The following is a 19,195-nucleotide window of genomic DNA, read 5'->3' on the forward strand; positions in this document are numbered from 1 at the left end:
GTTCTCGATGAGCGGGAAAGCTAGTTCCGATCCGGCACAAATTTTCACTGTCGTCGTTTGATTCTACAGATTATAGTAGTTCTTATTCGCAACTGCGAATTCATCTGATGTGTTTCGTAACAGCTGTGGCCAGGGAGAGCATAAGGGAACAATTGACAGCAGTGGGGGAAAGAAGTACAGTAGAAGAAGAATGGGTAGCTCTGAGGGATGAAGTAGTGAAGGCAGCAGAAGATCAAGTAGGTAAAAAGACGAGGGCTAGTAGAAATCCTTGGGTAACAGAATAAATATTGAATTTAATTGATGAAAGAAGAAAATATAAAAATGCAGTAAATGAAGGAGGCAAAAAGGAATACCAACGTCTCAAAAATGAGATCGGTAAGAAGTGCAAAATGGCTAAGCAGGGACGGCTAGAGGACAAATGTAACGATGTAGAGGCTTATATCACTAGGGGTAAGATAAATACTGCCTACAGGAAAATTAAAGAGACCTTTGCAGAAAGGAGAACCACTTGTATTAATATCAAGAGCTCAGATGGAAATCCAGTTCTAACCAAAGAAGGGAAAGCACAAAGATGGAAGGAGTATATAGAGGGTCTACACAAGGGCGATGTACTTGAGGACAATATTGTAGAAATGGAAGAGAATGTAGATGAAGAGGAAATGGGAGATACGATAATGCGTGAAGAGTTTGACAGAGCACTGAGAGACCTGAGTCGAAACAAGGCCCCCGGAGTAGACAACATTCCATTGGAACTACTGACGGCCTTGGGAGAGCCAGTCCTGACAAAACTCTACCATCTGGTGAGCAAGATGTACGAGACAGGCGAAATTCCCTCAGACTTCAAGAAAAATATAATCATTCCAATCCCAAAGAAAGCAGGTGTTGACAGATGTGAAAATTACCGAACTATCAGTTTAATAACTCACAGCTGCAAAATACTAACACGAATTCTTTACAGACGAATGGAAAAACTGGTAGAAGCCGATATGGGGGAAGATCAGTTTGGATTCCGTAGAAATATTGGAACACGTGAGGCAATACTGACCTTACGACTTATCTTTGAAGAAAGATTAAGGAAAGGCAAACCTACGTTTCTAGCATTTGTAGACTTAGAGAAAGCTTTTGACAATGTTGACTGGAACACTAAAGGTGGCAGGGGTAAAAAACAGGGAGCGAAAGGCTATTTACAATTTGTACAGAAACCAGATGGCAGTTATAAGAGTGGAGGGGCATGAAAGGGAAGCAGTGGTTGGGAAGGGAGTGAGACAGGGTTGTAGCCTCTCCCCAATGTTATTCAATCTGTATATTGAGCAAGCAATAAAGGAAACAAAAGAAAAATTCGGAGTAGGTGTTAATATCCATGGAGAAGAAATAAAAACTTTGAGGTTCGCCGATGACATTGTAATTCTGTCAGAGACAGCAAAGGACTTGGAAGAGCAGTTGAACGGAATGGACAGTGTCTTGAAAGGAGGATATAAGATGAACATCAACAAAAGCAAAACGAGGATAATGGAATGTAGTCGAATTAAGTCGGGTGATGTTGAGGGTATTAGATTAGGAAATGAGACACTTAAAGTAGTAAAGGAGTTTCGCTATTTGGGGAGAAAAATAACTGATGATGGTCGAAGTAGAGAAGATATAATATGTAGACTGGCAATGGCAAGGAAAGCGTTTCTGAATATGAGAAATTTGTTAACATCGAGTATAGATTTAAGTGTGAGGAAGTCGTTTCTGAAAGTATTTGTATGGAGTGTAGCCATGTAAGGAAGTGAAACGTGGACGATAAATGTTTCACTTCCATACATGGCTACACTCCATACAAATGCTTTCAGAAACGACTTCCTGACACTTAAATCTATACTCGATGTTAACAAATTTCTCTTCCTCAGAAACGCTTTCCTTACCATTGCCAGTCTACACTTTATATCCTCTCCTCTTCGACCATCATCAGTTATTTTTCTCCCCAAATAGCAAAACTCCGTTACTACTTTAAGTGTCTCATTTCCTAATCTAATACCCTCAACATCACCCGACTTAATTCGACTACATTCCATTATCCTCGTTTTGCTTTTGTTGATGTTCATCTTATATGCTCCCTTCAAGGCACCATCCATTCCGTTCAACTGCTCTTCCAAGTCCTTTGCTGTCTCTGACAGAATTACAATGTCATCGGCGAACCTCAAAGTTTTTATTTCTTCTCCATGGATTTTAATACCTACTCCGAATTTTTCTTTTGTTTCCTTTACTGCTTGCTCAATATACAGATTGAATAACATGGGGGAGAGGCTACAACCCTGTCTTTCTCCCTTCCCAACCACTGCTCCCCTTTCATGCCCCTCCACTCTTATAACTGCCATCTGGTTTCTGTACAAATTGTAAATAGCCTTTCGCTCCCTGTATTTTACCCTTACCACCCTTAGAATTTGAAAGAGAGTATTGCAGTCAACATTGCCAAAAGCTTTCTCTAAGTCTATAAATGCTAGAAACGTAGGTTTGCCTTTCCTTAATCTTTCTTCTAAGATAAGTCGTAAGGTCAGTATTGCCTCACGTGTTCCAGTATTTCTACGGAATCCAAACTGATCTTCCCCGAGGTCGGCTTGTACTAGTTTTTCCATTCGTCTGTAAAGAATTCGTGTTAGTATTTTGCAGCTGTGGCTTATTAAACTGATTGTTCGGTAATTTTCGCATCTGTCAACACCTGCTTTCTTTGGGATTGGAATTATTATATTCTTCTTGAAGTCTGAGGGTATTTCGCCTGTCTCATACATCTTGCTCACCAGATGGTAGAGTTTTGTCAGGACTGGCTCTCCCAAGGCCGTCAGTAGTTCCAATGGAATGTTGTCTACTCCGGGGGCCTTGTTTCGACTCAGGTCTTTCAGTGCTCTGTCAAACACTTCACGCAGTATCGTATCTCCCATTTCCTCTTCATCTACATTCTCTTCCATTTCCATAATATTGTCCTCAAGTACATCGCCCTTGTATAGACCCTCTATATATACCCCTTCCACCTTTCTGCTTTCCCTTCTTTGCTTAGAACTGGGTTGCCATCTGAGCTCTTGATGTTCATACAAGTGGATCTCTTATCTCCAAAGGTCTCTTTAATTTTCCTGTAGGCAGTATCTATCTTACCCCTAGTGAGATGAGCCTCTACATCCTTACATTTGTCCTCTAGCCGTCCCTGCTTAGCCATTTTGCACTTCCTGTCGATCTCATTTTTGAGACGTTTGTATTCCTTTTTGCCTGCTTCATTTACTACATTTTTATATTTTCTCCTTTCATCAATTAAATTCAATATTTCTTCTGTTACCCAATGATTTCTACTAGCCCTCGTCTTTTTACCTACTTGATCCTCTGCTGCCTTCACTACTTCATCCCTCAAAGCTACCCATTCTTCTTCTACTGTATTTCTTTCCCCCATTCCTGTCAATTGTTCCCCTATGCTCTCCCTGAAACTCTGTCCAACCTCTGGTTCTTTCAGTTTATCCAGGTAAGTAGTCAAATGATATGAAATTCACTAAAACCTCATGCAAAAGTACACGGTTTACTTGAATTTTATTAATTCTCAAATGTCATACAAAATAAATAATATGACCAGCGACGACAAAAATATAATTTTAAAAAAGTTTGAGTGGGAGTCGGGCCTTCGTCTCATAAACTTTCATCCTGCTAACCACTTGACCACCATGAACTCTTTAACATCTAACACCTACGCACAGGCACATAAGCCACATAATAGACGCATAAAACTTCTCTTGCGATTTTTTTTCGGGATTGCCAGAGTAGTGCGCCTTACTACTTGCACATTATGTTGTTTTAATGGCGTTTTAAAGGTGTACAAAGTTTGAAGCAAATCTGTGATCCCTGAGTGGCGGCCTTCCCTTGTTAGCTCCACAGCGGACAGACGACGCAAACAGGTGAGTCGGCGAAGGCGCGTCACGTAGGCCTACTGCTACGTAAAAAGCGGCTGCTGACAGTGGCGTACGAGCTCTTCATCCTAAACGAGATGCGCTTCTCACAAATGTACCGTACGTTCTCAGTAACGGCTCACCTTTGAGCAAGCAGAGTCTAAAACGCTCTCCCGGAGCTGGTTTGTAAGCGCGCAATCCACTCCCTCGCACATCTACACCTGCGGGGTGTCTCAAAAGGTCATCTTCAATACTCGGCAAACCACTGCAAAATGGCAAAGAGTACGTCCCATTGTAGCAATAGTTCGGCCTTTCCTATTCTACACTCCTGGAAATTGAAATAAGAACACCGTGAATTCATTGTCCCAGGAAGGGGAAAATTTATTGACACATTCCTGGGGTCAGATACATCACATGATCACACTGACAGAACCACAGGCACATAGACACACGCAACAGAGCATGCACAATGTCGGCACTAGTACAGTGTATATCCACCTTTCGCAGCAATGCAGGCTGCTATTCTCCCATGGAGACGATCGTAGAGATGCTGGATGTAGTCCTGTGGAACGGCTTGCCATGCCATTTCCACCTGGCGCCTCAGTTGGACCAGCGTTCGTGCTGGACGTGCAGACCGCGTGAGACGACGCTTCATCCAGTCCCAAACATGCTCAATGGGGGACAGATCCGGAGATCTTGCTGGCCAGGGTAGTTGACTTACACCTTCTAGAGCACGTTGGGTGGCACGGGATACATGCGGACGTGCATTGTCCTGTTGGAACAGCAAGTTCCCTTGCCGGTCTAGGAATGGTAGAACGATGGGTTCGATGACGGTTTGGATGTACCGTACACTGTTCAGTGTCCCCTCGACGATCACCAGTGGTGTACGGCCAGTGTAGGAGATCGCTCCCCACACCATGATGCCGGGTGTTGGCCCTGTGTGCCTCGGTCGTATGCAGTCCTGATTGTGGCGCTCACCTGCACGGCGCCAAACACGCATACGACCATCATTGGCACCGAGGCAGAAGCGACTCTCATCGCTGAAGACGACACGTCTCCATTCGTCCCTCCATTCACGCCTGTCGCGACACCACTGGAGGCGGGCTGCACGATGTTGGGGCGTGAGCGGAAGACGGCCTAACGGTGTGCGGGACCGTAGCCCAGCTTCATGGAGACGGTTGCGAATGGTCCTCGCCGATACCCCAGGAGCAACAGTGTCCCTAATTTGCTGGGAAGTGGCGGTGCGGTCCCCTACGGCACTGCGTAGGATCCTACGGTCTTGGCGTGCATCCGTGCGTCGCTGCGGTCCGGTCCCAGGTCGACGGGCACGTGCACCTTCCGCCGACCACTGGCGACAACATCGATGTACTGTGGAGACCTCACGCCCCACGTGTTGAGCAATTCGGCGGTACGTCCACCCGGCCTCCCGCATGCCCACTATACGCCCTCGCTCAAAGTCCGTCAACTGCACATACGGTTCACGTCCACGCTGTCGCGGCATGCTACCAGTGTTAAAGACTGCGATGGAGCTCCGTATGCCACGGCAAACTGGCTGACACTGACGGCGGCGGTGCACAAATGCTGCGCAGCTAGCGCCATTCGACGGCCAACACCGCGGTTCCTGGTGTGTCCGCTGTGCCGTGCGTGTGATCATTGCTTGTACAGCCCTCTCGCAGTGTCCGTAGCAAGTATGGTGGGTCTGACACACCGGTGTCAATGTGTTCTTTTTTCCATTTCCAGGAGTGTATATCGAGCTTGAGAAAAATTATTAACGTCTCCATGCGTGCTGCAGCTAATCCACGAGATGTGTGAGAAAGGTAGTGAGACCGATTTTTTATCTACCAATTTTTATACACCAACGGAATCTTTTTTCCCACTCTTGGCAGTAGTGTTGAAAGGCTTCAACTGGTAGGGTCACATTCTTATTAATTTTCTCCAGACTCTCAAGGTGATGTCTTCCTAAGATATTTTTCTTCGAGAAAACGAGAAAAGAAATCAGTCACAATGACTCAGATCAGGTGAATGAGCGGGGGGAGGGGGGGGACAATGTCCATTCTCACTTGATTCACGCTTTTCCCGAGTCTTTCAGGGACATCTATGTAAAACACTTCATTGACAGTTTGTCTTAAAGGAACAAATTCTTTGTGCGCAATACCCCTACTCTTAAAAAAGCAAATCAGCATTGTTTTGATTTGCTTATTCGAGTTTTTTTCGGCCTAGGAGATGTATCAGAGTGCCACGCCTCACTTTGACGTTTCCATCGGTTTTTGAAGTGTCTGGCCGAGGTTCATCTCCAACGAGTTCTCGGCCTCTCAAAAACGATTTCTGTCGGGGAAAAAACTTGTGTCCTTGATAAAGGATGATCCCCATTGGCCTTTCTCAACTTTCCAAAGATCACACTCGCGGATTCCCCGAGTTTAACACAAAAATTGATAGCCTAACGTTGCTCTAACTTCCTCTGTTGCATTTTCGTAACACACAACAAAAACTTCACTGATGACGCTCTCAAAAATCACGTGGTGGCTGCATGGAGCGTTAGAGACGACGAACGCACTGTCTACACAAGTAGAGAAACACAGCATTGCAAGATCGCTTGCAGTGTTGTCAGTCCTAAGCTTGTCCTCACGATCACTGTGTGAGTGATGTGTAGGGTATTGTACAGGGTGATTCAAAAGGAATACCACAACTTTAAAAATGTGTATTTAATGAAAGAAACATAATATAACCTTCTGTTATACATCATTACAAAGAGTATTTTAAAAAGTTTTTTTTCACTCAAAAACAAGTTCAGAGATGTTCAATATGGCCCCCTCCAGACACTCGAGCAATATCAACCCGATACTCCAACTCGTTCCACACTCTCTGTAGCATATCAGGCGTAACAGTTTGGATAGCTGCTGTTATTTCTCGTTTCAAATCATCAATGGTGGCTGGGAGAGGTGGCCGAAACACCATATCCTTAACATACCCCCATAAGAAAAAATCGCAGGGGTTAAGATCAGGGCTTCTTGGAGGCCAGTGATGAAGTGCTCTGTCACGGGCTGCCTGGCGGGAGATCCATCGCCTCGGGTAGTTGGCGTTCAGGTAGTTACGGACAGATAAGTGCCAATGTGGTGGCGCTCCATCCTGCTGAAATATGAATTGTTGTGCTTCTTGTTCGAGCAGAGGGAACAGCCAATTCTCTAACATCTCCAGATACTGTAGTCCAGTTACAGTAGCACCTTCGAAGAAAAAGGGACAAAAACTTTATTGGCTGAAATACTAACGTTTAATACACCACCTATCAGGAGGTTTAACACCATACTTCGTTCGAAATGCACGCTGAACAACTGTCGTCGATTCACTTCTGCCGTACTCAATAACACAAAAAGCTTTCTGTTCAGCGGTCGCCATCTTAGTATCAACTGACACTGACGCCTAGTCAACAGCGCCTCAAGCGAACAAATGTACAACTAAATGAAACTTTATAGCTCCCTTAATTCGCCGACAGATAGTGCTTAGCTCTCCCTTTTGTCGTTGCAGAGTTTTAAATTCCTAAAGTTGAGGTATTCTTTTTGAATCACCCTGTATTATATTCCTGGAGTTACCGCACACTGAGGAGCCAAAGAAACTGCTACATCTGCCTAATATCGTGTAGGGCTCCTGCAAGCTCGCATAAGTGCTGCAACACGACGTTCCATGGACTCAACTAATGTCTGAAGTAGTGCTGGAGGGAACTGACACCATGAATCCTGTAAAATGGTTCAAATGGCTCTGAGCACTATAGGACTTAACATCTGAGGTCATCAGTCCCATAGAACTTAGAACTACTTAAACCTAACTAACCTAAGGATATCACACACATCCATACCCGGGGCAGGATTCGAGTTTGCGACCGTAGCAGTCGCGCGGTTCCGGACTGAAGCGCCTAGAACCGCTCGGCCACCGCGGCCGGCATGAATCCTGCAGGACTGTCCATAAATCCGTATGAGTACGAGGGGGTGGAGATCTCTTCTGAACAGCACGTTACAAGGCACTCTAGATATGCTCAATAATGTCCATGTCTGGGGAGTTCGGAGGGCAGCGAGAGTGTTTAAACCCACAATTGAAAGAAAATCAGCCCTCGGTCACTATTTTTAACAAATTAACCTGGTTTCAAGATGAACATAAACAAAAGCAAAACAAGGATAATGGAATGTAGTCGAATTAAGTCGGGTGATGTTGAGGTTATTAGATTAGGAAATGAGACACTTAAAGTAGTAAAGGAGTTTTGCTATTTGGGGAGCAAAATAACTGATGATGGTCGAAGTAGAGAGGATATAAAATATACACTAACAATGGCAAGGAAAGCGTTTCTGAAGAAGAGAAATTTGTTATCATCGAGTATAGATTTAAGTGTCGGGAAGTCGTTTCTGAAAGTATTTGTATGGAGTGTAGCCATGTATGGAAGTGAAACATGGACGGTAAATAGTTTGGACAAGAAGAGAATAGAAGCTTTTGAAATGTGGTGCTACAGAAGAATGCTGAAGATTAGATGGGTAGATCACATAACTAATGAGGAAGTATTGAATAGGATTGGGAGAAGAGAAGTTTGTGGCACAACTTGACCAGAAGAAGGGATCGGTTGGTAGGACATGTTCTGAGGCATCAACGCATCACCAATTTAGTATTGGAGGGCAGCGTGGAGGGTAAAAATCGTAGGGGGAGACCAAGAGATGAATACACTAAACACATTCAGAAGGATGTAGGCTGCAGTAGGTACTGGGAGATGAAGCAGCTTGCACAGGATAGAGTAGCATGGAGAGCTGCATCAAACCAGTCTCTGGACTGGAGACCACAACAACAACAACAACCTGGTTTGGACACTGCTAGGAGTGTCTTCCTCAGAATTTAAATCAAAGAATGGTCTATATTCTATAACATTGTCACAACTGAACGTATTCAGACATTTCTCTCTCTACTTATTCTGATCATCACTAAACTGACACACAATATTTTTAGCGCAACGCAATCTGACTTTCAAAAATCCCTACAAAAGAATGGCCCTGACTAACATTAACCTATACCTTTCACAACTCACTTACCTCACAAAAATCTTCGTTACTCGAACTACTGCAATACAGCGAGCGCCACTACTGCCAGCTAAATAAAAGATTCAAACTACTGAAGGCACTAACTACTGGTAGGCATAGTTAGCAAATGAAAGATTTTGATAGAGAACAAACAATTTATTTACCTTAATAGTGTTCAAAAGTCATTATATATATATATATATATATATATATATATATATATATATATATATATCAGTCCATGATATCCAATGTTACAAATTTAGTCTTTCTGGCGGTCACACGTCCAGATCGTCCGCTCTCAAAACTCCGCCATCTCTCTCCCCACATCCACCACTGCTGGCGGCTCACCTCCAACTGCCCAACTAGTGATGGGGAGCTCGTGAATGAGTCGTTCAAATGAACGCTTCACTCTAGTGAAGTGTGAACTAACCACTCAATTTTAATGAACTGGTACTTCAAACTCTTCACAGATAGCACACTCCACACTTTTTCTAGTTCACTCACTCTCTTCCACTCTCCCTCTCCCACTAAATCGGCGCTACGTCACTCATCTTCCCTCTTCTGCCTGTCGACTAATCGCGCGGTGTTTGTGGGGAACGATAGGTTCACGAGTGGTTGGGGTGGGAACGATAGGTTTACGAGTGGTTGGGGTGGTGAGGGGCGAGGGGAAAGCAGCGTCAGCTACTTCCTGCAGTGCTGACATCATTACCCGTGACTATTTGTGCAGTTAAACTTAGCGTCTACGTGTAGCCTACCGTTGGCAGCGCTTGCAGACAAATGAATATTAAAGATACAAACGAAGAGGCTGGCTGTGTGAGCACGCACAGCCAATATGAAAATAAAAGGTTTGTTAATAACACTGAAAGAGGGATATTATCTGAAATCGTACCAATGACTACAGGTGGCAGTTTACGTTTTGAATCTGGAGGGTTGCTATTCTCAACAAAAATAAAATCTACAGCAAAACTTCTGAATAATTACTTAACGTAGGTATACAGACTTGGTGACAGTGGTAAACATAAGCATTCTATTTTGGATTAAATTTTAAAAGGAACATAAAATTGGACTGCATTTCGTTGGTAGCCCTAGTTTTCAGTCCATGAATACAACAAATAATGTTTCATTTGGCAGATCAAGACTTTTTTGGGCGCTCCATGAAAAAATGTCAAGCAAGATTAAATGTAATACCTTCTTTATATCTGACAGGCTTCTCTGTTTATCTTTCCTTTGTCCCCTTCGACCATGCTCTATTTAACTCAGACGCTGTAAGAGCGTAAAACATTGCCTGTACGTTACTGCATAGTTCGGCCATCTGTTGGTAAAATTATGAAGTATTACGAAGCTTTATTGTACGAGCGAGCGTAGCCGCGGCTGAGCGGCGAACTGGGCAACTTCGCCTGGCTTCCGTACTCCATGAATGAACTACTTCATTTGAACATTTCACGGCAATGAGTGAAAGGAATGAAGTAGTTCACGGGAATGAACGAGTTCGACCCATCTCTATGCCCAACGCTACGAGCTGTTCTCATCCAACTGCCCAGCACTACAATAGCAAATTTTACAACAATGCCAACCAGCCACAGACTGCACACAGCACAGCCAGTGATTTTCATACAGAGCGCTACGTGTCGTTACCAATATAAAAACCTAAACAGCCTACTTACAACGCTATCGATTTCTGTTTGAGACTCGCTATCTCAAACAGACAAACGATTTGTCAAATCGCCGTCAGTCTAAATTCCTCTCAAACATTTCACAACAGGCTTTAATTGACAAACACGTCAAACAAAGTTACACTCTTTAAAATAATTTGACAAACACACGATGTTTGACAAACTGTATCATCATCTACGAGAATTTTTAGAACGCAAGATGCCAGCTGAAGTTAAACAGCGATGCAGAACTACTCAAACTTGTCACAACAGTTGATGAAATATCGGTTTTTCGGAAATGACGTCGAAACTAAGGCTCCATCGTCCAAGTAGAAGTATTCTGTATCGCCAAGACTTTTTAAGATCGACAGGTGCGGTCAAATGTGAAGGATACGCTCATTGTATTAAGTGATTTTAACGGTATAGTACACCGCGAGTTCTTGTCACATCGTCGAGCGATCAGTAAGAAGTACCGGTTACAAACTCAATGCCGTTTCCGTGAAGCAATCAGAAGAAAAAGCACGGACTTGTGGCGAAACAATTCAAAGGCTTTTGCAGAACGATAATACACCTACTCACACTTCGTTGATTGTACGTGATGTATCTGCCGAAAACAATTCTTTACATCTACATCTACATCTACATCTATACTCCGCGAGCCACCTTACGGTGTGTGGCGGAGGGTACTTATTGTACCACTATCTGATCCCCCCTTCCCTGTTCCATTCACGAATTGTGCGTGGGAAGAACGACTGCTTGTAAGTCTCCGTATTTGCTCTAATTTCTCGGATCTTTTCGTTGTGATCATTACGCGAGATATATGTGGGCGGTAGTAATATGTTGCCCATCTCTTCCCGGAATGTGCTCTCTCGTAATTTCGATAATAAACCTCTCCGTATTGCGTAACGCCTTTCTTGAAGTGTCCGCCACTGGAGCTTGTTCAGCATCTCCGTAACGCTCTCGCGCTGACTAAATGTCCCCATGACGAATCGCGCTGCTTTTCGCTGGATCATGTCTATCTCTTCTATTAATCCAACCTGGTAAGGGTCCCATACTGATGAGCAATACTCAAGAATCGGACGAACAAGCGTTTTGTAAGCTACTTCTTTCGTCAATGAGTCACATTTTCTTAGAATTCTTCCTATGAATCTCAACCTGGCGCCTGCTTTTCCCACTATTTGTTTTATGTGATCATTCCACTTTAGATCGCTCCGGATAGTAACTCCTAAGTATTTTACGGTCGTTACCGCTTCCAATGATTTACCACCTATGACATAATCGTACTGGAATGGATTTCTGCCCCTATGTATGCGCATTATATTACATTTATCTACGTTTAGGGAAAGCTGCCAGCTGTCGCACCATGCATTAATCCTCTGCAGGTCTTCCTGGAGTACGTACGAGTCTTCTGATGTTGCTACTTTCTTGTAGACAACCGTGTCATCTGCAAATAGCCTCACGGAGCTACCGATGTTGTCAACTAAGTCATGTATGTATATTGTAAACAATAAAGGTCCTATCACGCTTCCTTGCGGTACTCCCGAAATTACCTCTACATCTGCAGATTTTGAACCGTTAAGAATGACATGTTGTGTTCTTTCTTCTAGGAAATCCTGAATCCAATCACAAACCTGGTCCGATATTCCGTAAGCTCGTATTTTTTTCACTAAACGTAAGTGCGGAACCGTATCAAATGCCTTCCTGAAGTCCAGGAATACGGCATCAATCTGCTCGCCAGTGTCTACGGCACTGTGAATTTCTTGGGCAAATAGGGCGAGCTTCATATTCGCCAGACATCACCCCATGCGATTTCTCTCCTCCCATAAACAACGCAAATCTTAAAGACCCACCATTTTACAAGCGTACATAACATTAAAAGCTTATCACCGAGAGAGTTACAAATTATATAAAAGATGAAGTTCCAGAAGTTTTCCGGTATAATAAAAGTGCTGGCCTCTAATGGGGACCGTTTTGAAGTGGGTGACACTGAGGTAGTCGAATAAATAAAGTTCTTTCAAAAAAACACAGGTATTTCCCTTATCTATCCAACACACCTCGCTCAAAAAAATGGTTCAAATGGCTCTGAGCACTTCTAAGGTCATCAGTCCCCTAGAACTTAGAACTACCTAAACCTAACTAACCTACGGACATCACTCACATCCATGCCCGAGGCAGGATTGGAACCTGCGACCGTAGCGGTCGTGCGGTTCCAGACTGTAGCGCCTAGAACCGCTCGGCCACCCTGGCCGGCACACCTCGTTCGAAAAAGGACCCAACTACTAATGTAAACAACAAAACATATATATGGTGACTGACTCAAGGTAACTTTGAGGCTGGACCTACGAAAGCTGGTATTTGAATTCTCGATCAGCAACAAAAAAATTCGTATTTCAGCATTTTTGGAAATTTAATTCTTATGAGAGTGAAATAGTGGGTGAAAGTTTTTTTATAATATATCATTATTGCAGAACTGCTAAAGTCTACATCTATGAAAATTGTTATTCGACTTTTCGGTTACAAATAAAAAATACGTGTCTCAGTGTTTTTGGAAATTCATCCGCTAAGGAGGTGATATAGGGGATTAGGGGATGAAAGTTTTTATGGAATTATTTCATTACGCAAGCAATTTTGAAGCTAAGTCAACGAAAATATGTATTTGGCTCCTCTGTTAGAAATTCATTGTTTATGGAATTTCAAGCCCTAAGGGGGTGAATCAGGACAAGAATGATTCATTGACTTATCATCGCCAAGGCCAAACCGCTAAGGACAGGAATCTGGATAGGGTGCAGGCATCGTTTAAGAAGGGTTTGTTCGAAATACCGCTCCTAAGAGGGTAAACAGGTTACATATACAGAAACATCTGTTAGCGGATGAAAGTTTATATGTAAATGTCACAAGAAGACAAAAGGCATAATTAACAAAAAAAGTTGGACTCACTCTACCAGAATCGCTTTTTGGACAGAAGTACATTCGAAAGAGACCATGCTTCTACGGCCATAATTAGCGTGAATAGTTTAGAAAGTGTTGCAATTTGTGAACGACATCGCCTAAAGAAAAACAAAATAAGCCTGCGCTGAACATATACTGTATTCTACTAGCGTCAAGCATCGAGCGCTAAGATAGTGTAATATAAACGTGAACAGCCTTCTGAAGATGTGCCTTTCGGTTCGAAACCGATAACGGCGCTATTCGTGTTAATAAATATCGTTATTGTCTGTGGCTGGTTGCTGTTTTCTTCCTTGCAAGGATCACCTTGTGTTTTCTACATAATGGCGATCTCAAAAACATCTATTTTCGACAGAATAGCGCGAAGACAGTTTTTGTTCAAAGAGCCATCAGTACCTAGGTACTATATTTTATTTGTGAGACTACACGTACAGAAATACTGTATGAAGTTTTTAGTTAGCAGAACGATAACCAACAAAAACGGCTTCACATATCTTTTAAATTTTGGAACTGTAGGGGTAAGCACGTCAGGGCACAAAGATCAAGCGCTATCTCCAAATGCATGTTTGAAAAGACTGGGTCAAGTATAGGGACATGAAACGGAGTACCGAGAATCCAACGGCACTGAAAAAGTGTTTTGTGAAAAAATGGCACTTACGTTTTCCCACTAACACTCCATACTCCTTGTGCGCTCATAGTTCTGTGTGTGTGTGTGTGTGTGTGTGTGTGTGTGTATGTATGTATGTTTGTGCGCACGCGGCTTTGTGTGTGTGTGTGAGTGAATGAGGTTGTGTATAATAATAACAGGTTAATAATATGCCATTTAACAATATGTGTTTAGTACGTTGTTAGAGAAAAAGAGTTCCTCCTCAGGTGCCATATAACACTAGCAATAAGAACGCATTTCCCATAACGAGTACTACCAAGAGAGGAGGTGAGTACTTCGTAGTGATCACAAAAAATTTAAAAAAAGCAAATTTTACTAATTGTTATGAATTTTTATTAACAGAATCTTTTTTAAATAGTTACTTATGAAGAAGAAGGGTCCTGCACCTGAAAATATCTTTTAGTATAATCTTAACAGTACTAACACATTCTCCGTAATGTGTACTCGATGACCACCATAAATAAATTTTAAAAAATACAAATTTCATTCACTGCAATTGATTTTTACTCACAACATACTTCTTAATGATATACAGATGTGTAAGAAGGATCTTGAACATAATAACAAGAAAATGACATTTGTTGCAGAAAGTCACATTCACTACTAAGACCAAAGTTTTTGAGCTACATTTTACCGAAAAATTCCAAACAGTAATGGAGACTGGTAGAACAAACAATTTTTTTTCAGAATTTGAAAATAATAAAGCACATCATCAGATTACTACGTTTCCAAAAGGTGGGCATAAGGTATCTCCCGTCCTCGATCTTGCGAGGGTTAATATTCGGGAGGGGATCCACGAAGATAGTGAGGTGCAACTGTTCTCGCCGTGGCCTTGTGGAACTTACTAGATCTAAAAAGCCGTCGCCGAGGTGCCACACACGGCTTCCTCTACTTCAGGCAATTAACCGACGTTGACCCTGAAGGTCAGTTGAATGGGGCCCTCCGTCTGTGTATGTGCTCCGTAGCCAGTGCGAGGGGACAGGGCGGCCGTGGTGGGGGCAGACAAAACACTCACGCCGACCGGCGCGCCGTCAGTTGTCTTCCGTCCGCGGTTGTAGACAAGTGACAGTTTGCGTGAGCGTCTGTTGCAGTTCGCGAACAATCACGTCGCTGTCTTCCCGAGGGCTCAAGTCGTATGCGCGAAGCCGTGTGTGACAGAGATCGTTCTAAGCTTTTGCCCTCGTAGCTCCTATTGGGAAATAAGTGCTGGAAACTCAGAATATATCTTATTTAAAATCGCTGCGTTTTAGCTCCTGCAGGAGCAACTATATTAATCTCCCTCCTCATTTTTTATTTAAAAATTTAGACGATAATTTTTTTTTCAAATTTCCGTTTTAGTAAATTCAAAGTAATACATTTTTGTTCATTTCCTCAGAGTGGACTGTCAAAGAAAAACATAGTGTGTAAAGAATACTGCCACAGATATATCTTTTCCCACGACTTCAAGAAAATTTCCCCTTGCCCTCGCTGAAATACGAAAATTACGTGTGCGGGTTTGCAACCTTCTTTTTATCTTTTTGTTTTAAAGACTCTGGTGCAACTGTACTGCCGACAGAGTACGAGTTCTCTCTCTCTCTCTCTCTTTCTTTCTTTTTTGTGCGAACTAATTATATCACCTCCCATAAAATAGATCACGGAAGAGAAAAATAGCGTAGTGGGTAATCACAATTTATTCCTTGTTATCCTACCGAGGAACTTATCGCATGAAAAAAGTAAAAACGTTTATAGTGAGGGCACTGAATCGCAGAAGTAGCTGTTTTAAACAAACAAACATTACTTCTTCCTGCGCTTTCCTGTACAAGCTCACATGAAGCCATTGATCAGAGACGTATTTTTAGCATACACTTACATATTTCCATAAATTCAATATTATGCATTAAATAGAGTAACGGTTCCTACATTTATTCGCCAGTGCGTATATTTGACACAAACAATTTTACGTAGGTAAATTTCTTCTGTCTTGATTGAATAACGTTATTCAAACAGAGGAAACTGACATACGAATGACAATCTGGCGGCAGTAAAAGTGAATAACGATCGAAACGGTTTTGTAATTGCCTTTTCAAATTTCGGCCTCCTCTTAACGTTAAAGTTGCAGTCATTATTTTGTAGCTATTCGGTTACTTCGCCACAGACACTAGCTTTTTAATAGGGCTCAAAGAGTTTACCAGTTCGCCGCTGCAGATATACAGGTGCGAACTATTAAGTTCCTTGACCTAATATCGCAGTCACAGGACTCATCATTATCTCTGCTTCCCATCCCCTCCACGTGTGGACCAATCAGAGAGGAAACCTCTGGTGACAGAAGGGCCAAAGAATTTCTCGTGGGAGTTGCTTGCTGGGCGTCATCTCAAGCGCATTGTCCGAGGACAGATTTTTATTTTTCGGTCTTTTGCTTTAGTTTCGGTAATAGCGCGGTTAACATTTGCTTCTCTGGGGGCACCCACTGGAAGGCAAACTGGTGTTATCTCTGGTTAATGTTATTCCGAGAAAATTGGCGAAAAACGACAAGGAGAAGAAGAAAATGTCAACAACAGACATCGTGAAGATGCCCTTCCTCGCAACAAGGTAAGACAATGACAACAAAAATAAATATAGAAAATGAAAAACACTATTTTTTTTCTCCTGTGTAGTATGCCAGCTTTATTTCCAGTTAGAAAGTTATTCGAGACCTACTAATTTTTCTAGTTTCTCTTATGTACCATTTGAGGAATGCAGCAGACACATATAAGACAAACATTAACGATTAACGAGATTGCCTTAATAATCTACTTAGTTTCTGTAAAGTCAAAATGACACTTAAAAATTTTCTGGTAGATTTGAAAGCTTTTTTTTCTCCTCTAAAATCTACCTTATACAGGAAAAATTGACAAAGTTATTTAGACAATTTTAGTCTCTTTCTCTCTCTCAATAATTTCCAAACTTTTGTTTGACTATCCAGCTTTTATCCAATCAGCTCTATTCCTTATCGTTTCTGCAAAGTGTGCTACAATATTGCAGCAATTACTTCACGGATAGGGACTATCTCAAATATATTTCTGTTCAAATCAAACATTTTCCAGAAATATTGAACTAGTACATTATCTTTTCAGTTCTTTGAATTTATGCGAAAATCTGCACCAAAAATTAGTACAGTGCCAAATTTTAAACTCAGCTGTAATTTATTTGTTTATTAAATTTTTAAACTTGAAGAAATGTGTATATTCTATAGGGCTTTGTTTCGGTGCATAAATTGAGCTACATCGCACACTGATAATATATTTTTCTTCATTGTTTCGTCTTAGTTTATTTTTAGACAACTGAATGAAAAGATGTACCATATTTTCATTACCACAACTACAGTGTTATATTTTATGCAGTTATGTTTCGTTCTGGTTGAATGTATGTGGATGCGGAAAGAGTGTGATTAGTTTAAAAAAAAAACTTCTGGAGGTAAAACATAGAATGATGGGAGTGACATACAGGCATGTTGAAAGAAATGTTTGATAATCTTCTAATTCTTCTTTGAAAATATTTACAGCCAATGGCAGTCACAGATTTTAGGAGAACAATTGCATCATTACTTTTTATTTTATCTTTGATTTAATAAATATTGCTATACTACACATATTACAGAAGGTAATTCGAAATTCTGCATAGACAGACTAGTACAAAATTCTGCTGTATGAGGATAAACATAAACTATAGCATCTAATAATAAAATCAACATCATGAAGTCATGTAACAGTAGGTATAGCAGTAACTGTGTGTGACTGAAGTTGAACACTCGCAATTTACGTTACAGCAGGGGTGAAACACACAACTCAAACTGCCGTGAATACGTCATGTCTGATAGAATATTTAATAACATCAGTCAGATTTACTAAATACCTCCAAATTCAAAGATGCTTATATGTGAATAATCAGAGGTACTATCACATAGGATAATGATAAAATGATCAATTTTGAAATATTGAGTTTGAGAAAACAGTAAATTTGATAAAACGGAATTGTTTGTCATCACTGTTTTAAGCTTCTAGCGCTAATATGTGGTTGCTTTTGTAATGTGGCCGAGATACGATACTCATATCCACCATAACGTACATCTACATATTTTTGTAACTTTGGGAATAAACTAGCACTTGCAAATGATATTACTACCGTGTATATGTCACACCTGATAGAATATTTCATAATATCAAGTGAAATCTTAAAAAATTCTCGTCTGACTGAAGACAAGCAGAGAAGTATAAAATTACGCTCTTACTGAATCATAAAATGTACCTTTTGACTGCTGGATTAGTGAGCTACATCTAGAGTCAATTGTGGCATGCAAAAATTTTGGACCTACAGTGTGTAGATATATAAAGTGGAATGACTACGTAGTCTCCATTGTAGGTCAAGAAAATAGCAGGCTGTCATTCATCGGTAAGATATTGGCAAACTGGAATTTTGCTATAAAAGCTATTACATGAAAAATACTTCCCTGGGCCATACTTAAATGCTGGTCAAGTATATGTGAACTAAACCAGATCAAGTTAACAAAGGGCATTGGGTATGTACAATGAAGGATGGAGTGAATGATGCTACTGTTGTTTGATTCTTAAGAATGCTATTATAATAAGAAACAAGTGAAATTTATTTGTATTTGACGACTAGTTTCTTATGTTTTGCAAGCTGATTGTCATGTAGTTTCATTGATTTGCTCCAATAGTTCGTTAATTGCCATAATTTAAAGATTTTTTATGCGCCAAGAAATGAATTGGACGAGAGAACACTTCCTGGCTGTGATTTTTTCGAGATTTTAAATCGTCATTAACGCATAAACAGTGCAAAGATAGGCTTTGAAATGCATTTGACGAAGAATTCCGACTAAGACAACGATATATAATTGGTACAGCGAATTTAAAAGAGATCGGTTTTTTCTTTGTGATCAATTTCGTGAATAATGTCCAAGGACTGCTGTTATTGATGAAAATATTGCCTCTGTTT

General features: G+C 41.4%; 2 protein-coding genes across 6 annotated transcripts in view; one reads left to right on the plus strand and one right to left on the minus strand.

Moving 5' to 3' along the window:
* The window catches only part of LOC126108922 (uncharacterized), a 252,633-nt gene that overhangs the window by 42,530 nt on the left and 190,908 nt on the right, over positions 1-19,195 (minus strand). The gene's annotated exons all lie outside the window — the stretch shown is intronic.
* The window catches only part of LOC126108920 (serine/threonine-protein kinase OSR1), a 525,656-nt gene continuing 521,749 nt past the window's right edge, over positions 15,289-19,195 (plus strand). The window contains exon 1 of one of the 3 annotated variants that reach the window (XM_049914286.1): positions 15,289-16,792. In XM_049914286.1, coding sequence (XP_049770243.1) covers positions 16,749-16,792 — 44 coding nt within the window. In that variant the 5' untranslated portion in view covers positions 15,289-16,748. The remainder of the gene's footprint in view (positions 16,793-19,195) is intronic. The other 2 variants (XM_049914284.1, XM_049914287.1) reach the window with 2 other exon arrangements.

Source organism: Schistocerca cancellata, chromosome 11 (assembly GCF_023864275.1).
Source record: "Schistocerca cancellata isolate TAMUIC-IGC-003103 chromosome 11, iqSchCanc2.1, whole genome shotgun sequence".
Classification (NCBI taxonomy): domain Eukaryota; kingdom Metazoa; phylum Arthropoda; class Insecta; order Orthoptera; family Acrididae; genus Schistocerca; species Schistocerca cancellata.